The sequence below is a fragment of the Populus euphratica genome, unplaced genomic scaffold (genome assembly GCF_000495115.2).
Source record: "Populus euphratica unplaced genomic scaffold, PopEup_1.0 scaffold5.1, whole genome shotgun sequence".
Lineage (NCBI taxonomy): Eukaryota > Viridiplantae > Streptophyta > Magnoliopsida > Malpighiales > Salicaceae > Populus > Populus euphratica.
In genome coordinates, this window is record NW_011499848.1 from 1,508,147 (window position 1) to 1,513,499 (window position 5,353).

General features: G+C 35.6%; 1 protein-coding gene across 1 annotated transcript; it reads left to right on the forward strand.

The window, feature by feature from the left end:
* Positions 1-78: 78 nt before the first annotated feature.
* Positions 79-1,405, forward strand: LOC105113417 (LOB domain-containing protein 42). The gene is made up of 2 exons (XM_011009587.1): positions 79-586; positions 665-1,405. Exons 1-2 carry the CDS (start codon positions 403-405, stop codon positions 1,204-1,206), a joined length of 726 nt encoding a protein of 241 aa, XP_011007889.1. The 5' UTR covers positions 79-402; the 3' UTR covers positions 1,207-1,405.
* Positions 1,406-5,353: the final 3,948 nt, after the last annotated feature.

Consider the following 5,353-nt stretch of genomic DNA (forward strand, 5'->3'; position numbering starts at 1 on the left):
AGGGAGGGAGGGAGGGAGGGAGGGAGGGAGGGAGAGGGAGAGAGAGAGAGCTCTCCAGTAATTAAAATGCTCTTAAGATATGATGGTACATCTGTAATAAAGTATATGCATGGAGGGTAAAATCCTAGCCAACTAATGAGACAAGAGAATCAGAGGCTTTTCCAAGAAAGCAGCTTACTCAAACAAGAAAAGATTAGGAACAAAATCCCTGGTTTTTAGCTTTCAATTTCACTCCCAAAACACCACCCCCTTTGGAAACCGCTGCGCCGCCTCCTTCTTTCCACAACTCACCCACCAACCCCTTGCCCTTAAATACTCCCCCACCTCTCTTCCTTACTTATCTCTCTCTAACCATCTCCGCACAAAAATCCCTCCTCTAGCTCAGAAACGCTACCCGTGAGAATGAGCTGCAATGGCTGCAGGGTCCTGCGTAAAGGTTGCAATGACAACTGTACCATTAGACCTTGTCTTCAATGGATCAAATCCACTGATTCTCAAGCCAATGCCACTCTCTTCTTGGCCAAGTTCTATGGTCGTGCTGGCCTCATCAACCTCATTGAAGCCGCGCCCCAACGACTCCGCCCAGGTATAATATATACAGCATGCACAGTTTTTTTTCCGGTAATTGCTCGGTCTGATATTGCTTTTTTGGCTTTGCGTGCAGCTATATTTAGCTCATTGCTATATGAGGCGTGTGGCAGGATAGTGAATCCGGTCTATGGGTCAGTTGGCATGCTTTGGTCAGGTAACTGGGCCCAGTGCCAAGCAGCCGTCGATGCAGTGCTCAAAGGGTTACCCATCATATCAATTCCTTCTTCTGATGTACCAGCACCACACTTGATCTCTTCCCTCAACACCTACGACATTCGCCACGTGTCCAGGGATCAAAATTCTCCCGAACTCAACAAAGTCAAGAGCAGAACCCGGTACAAGCGGTTCACTGGCACCAGGCCCAATTCACTGGCTGAGCCAACGGGCCGGCTTCACCAGGGAGAGATGGGATGGGAACCGGTTCGTGGGCCGTGGCTTGGTCATTTGGGAAACGGGGATAGTCGTATCAAAGATGAGGATAGCATATTCGCTGCTGAAACTGTGGAGGATTCTTTGTGGAGTCGGGTTGAGCCAGACCAGGTCTTCAAATTTAATGGACAAGGTGATGATAGTGATCTTAGTTTGGAACTGACTCTTGCTTTGGTTTCGGAGTAAAGCACCAAATTAATTGAGTTGAGCATGCAGGTGTGCTAGCTAATTAAGCTTCATGAGATCATGCATGGTGAAACAATTTTGACGACTCAAACGGATAGCAAATCACTTTCACATGCTCTACTTTTGCTAGCAATTACCGTGTATATATGCATGCATGTGTGTGTGTGTGTGTGTGTGTATGTTGGGATAATTTAGTTTTTTTCTTGAAAAAAATCCGAAAAACTCTGGGATAATTTTGTTTTTTTTCTTGAAAAAAATCCGAAAAACTCTCCCTCGATCTATTGTTAAGTGGTTGTATGGGTGGGTGTGTTTTTATGGAGGAAAAGGGCATATATATATTAGGGACATACATTTTACCTTGGCTAATTTGGCGAGACTCTCAAAATCCATGAAATTAATGCATCGGATTTTAATGAAATGAAATAAACAAAATATTTCACCTCTTTTCTTTATATTTTCTTGTTTTGTGTTCAGCACTGATTAATTAATATCAAGAACGTACTTTCTACGTACTACATAACATTTTGTTATTCTGACCTATTCTCGTTAAGAAGATGTATTCATGGTTATAAGACTTTGATTCGGCGGGTCCATCTAGCCCATGTCTCAGATAAACCGGTGAAATTAGATTTTGATTTCTTAAAAAATAACTTCAATTAAAATATTTTATGAAAAATAATCGGGTTTTTTCACTATCTAAATCTAGGCCAAACCTTGAATCGACAGGTTAACGTACGGGTTGACTTGTTACGCTCGGCTAGGTCTTATAAGTGTGATATTATGATTTATTTAAGATATTATATCTCTTTCCTAATTTAGTCAATTAGGGACAACTCAAATAATGTTCATCCACGTCACTTAAGTATTTTTTCTACTACGACACTATAATTCCGGTTTTAAACAAGCGAGTGCAAGTGAGAATTGCTTGGGGTGGGATTACTAGCAATTTGAAATATTGGTTATAGCTGTGGGGTCTCTGTCGTGATATAGAGATTTAGTTATATTGGTACGCGGTTATGGTTGTTATTTTATGTGTTTTTTATTTGAAAATATATTAAGATAATATTTTTTATTTTTAAAAAATTATTTTTGATATCAGCAAATCAAAATGATCTAAAAATATTAAAAAATATTAATTTAAAGTAAAAAAATTAAATAATTTTAAAAATAATTTTAAAATATAAAAATAAATAAATATTTATGCATGGTTTAAAAAACCAAAATGAATAAAAGTTACTGCGATTTGAATTTCGAAATATGGTTGGTCAACAGTCAAACTTGACCAAAATCAGCATCGATCAATCAACACCATTTGTCTCTCTTATGCTAATAATTTTGACTTTAATGAGAAAATAACGGAATTGAAAGAAGAGACTAACTTTACCTCAAATTAATATAAAATATCAAGAGCTTAATTACCTTTCTTGAAATCACAGAGTTTAATGTGACGAAAAAAGTCAATATAGACTACACATACCATGAGATACTAGCTTGTTCTCCTCATTTGAATTTATGTTTTTCATGATTTTATACGTTGAACTCGTTTTTTTCATTTCTTTTTTCTTACTTGCCTTTTATGTTTTGAGGTATTTCGCATTAAATTATGGATCAATTTTATAAGTTAAAGTTTTAGCTTATTATTAAAAAAAATTGAGAGTTGAAGGAACAACATTAACATAGAGAAAGAAACATAGCCCTTTTCCATGAAAGTTATGCAAAACTTTAATTTAATCCCTTAAGTTTTTTTCATTATTAATATATTTTTCTAGCCTTTCATGTTTTAGTACTACACTTTAATTTTTTAACTTTCCAATCTCTCGAGATTGAGATAAGAGAGAGAAAGTTATTAGAAATTTTGAAGAGAAAAAAAGCTTTTAGGTGGATAAAATTTAGTTATCAATAATTTTAATTTTGATATTTATAAATTTATTTTTAAGAGAATAACTCAATTGAAATAGTTTCAAACTTTAATGATATTGAAAAAAAATTAGGGTATAGAAAAACTAAGAGATTAGTTAAATTATTTGACATGTCAAACATATTGTAACTTTGATTGACTAATTTTGTGTGATTAGTGTCATTTGTCATGTCATGAAACATATATTTTATTATTTTTATTATTGTTAATTTCTGTATTATGATCTCCTCCAATTAATTATTTTTTTATTTTTTTTTGTAAGTCACATAAAAATAATCAAAATATTATATTTTTTTTTTCAATTTACAATTGCTTTGCATATTTTTATTTGAATAATCATGCTTTTGATAAAAAGAAAAAAAAAACATGTCATGCATGCATTCATGGATGGGCATAAATCCAAAACTCAAACCTCAAAACCAAAACACACACAATTCTTAAGATTAAAGTGATTCGCTAAATTGCTTGACATGTCAAACATGCTGTAACTCCGTGATTGACTAATTTTGAGTGAATAGTGTCATTTGCCATGTCATGGAATATATATTTTATTATTTCCAACCTGACAAATCCTTGTAAACTTGGCCAATCAGAATATTTGAACGCTGATTCTGTTTTTTTTTTTTTTTTACACGATCCTTTTTAGCCCTTTTCTTTTAGATATTTTTTCCTCACTTGTTTATTGGATTTGAGGCTAAAAAATTATCTGTTCCTACTATTGCAAAGAATCGCGGATTTGAAGGCTCATCTGCAACGGGTCTTTGAGATATTGCACAGAACACTTCATAGGTCCTAACTCCATATCAAGAACTCGGTGGCTCATGTAATTTATAGCTCCTAATAAAGTATTTGGTAACAAATGCATGTATGTAGCCAGCATGATATTACAGCTATTATTACTCATAATTTGGCAAAAATGATAGGGACATGATTCTGCCCTTGAATTGAAAGAAGCCACGGCCCCCATCTACTTTTTATAGCTTGGTTGTCCCTCCCTGCACTTTAAGAGGGCGTTTGATACATCAGTAATAGTAATTTACACTACACACGCATGCACTTGGTGCAAATTTTAAAACAACAAAGGGATTTTTGGCCTTGAAACTAACGCTGTAAACAAGGGTCTTTTCTTTTCTTATTCATTCTTTCATGGCTCTTAAAGATCGCGTTTGTCTCCAATCCAATAAAATTGCAAGTTTGTCGTCTTGGTACTTCGCATCATTGACCTGATGCAAATTTATCCAGGTGTATAGAGAGAGAGAGGCAGATTCCATCACTGTAGTAGAGGTTATCCGGGGCTGTCATCTGATCTTTATATATTTCGCGTAAGAAAGATCAATAGATAACCCAGCATGTACGGTGTCTAGATTGGTTGTCACGCTCTCTTAATTATCTGTACTCCCTTGTCCCTACTTGATTCAGAGTTGCAACCATACATCCAGCACATATGGTTAATTTTGATGCAGTACTCAGAATGTCCTTGCATAATATAAGGAGACTGGTTTTATCAGTTGAAACTTTACATAAACACAACGTCTCTAGTTAATCTTTTTACCAGTTTCTCCGTTCAGATATGAAACACCATGGTTTTATAACTATGGACCTGGTGGTCAGTTGTTTTATGGGTCTTTACAGCCCAAAGCATGACTCGTGATGGTGAAGATCTGGTCCACTTACACATGGGCATCTAGACCACTCGCGTCTGCAACGAAAGGCCCAACTAGGAATTTAATAGATGGGCCAATCTCATCTGAGTCCCTTTCAAAACCCACCCTTCGAAGTTCGTCTTTTCTAAACCAGCCTGGTGGTCATAGATGGGGGACCCTGCATTATTTCCACAAGTAGCGGTTTCATAAGATTCGTATATCATTTTCAATGATGATTTTATTCTCTTATCCTTGATGGTTCTTTCTGAAAAATCCCTAGAAAATATTAACGTTCCTCTTCAAGTGAATACAACAGAGTTGAAAAACGGCTGTGTATAGATGGATCAGTTACCCTATTGGTAAGTACTATTCAATATTCATTTTCAGAAATAACAAAAAACTCCATGCTCCTTCAACTATTTCCTTATTTTTCCTTGCTTTCACCCTTCCATTGGAAACCTTTATAAACCAAGGCTATCTAGTTTTCTATTGCGGTCATAATTATTTTTTTTCAATCTTTCTAAGTCAAAGTATTTGATCAAGACTTAGTTTTTAGGGGGGGGGGGGGGGGGCAAAAAAAATCTGG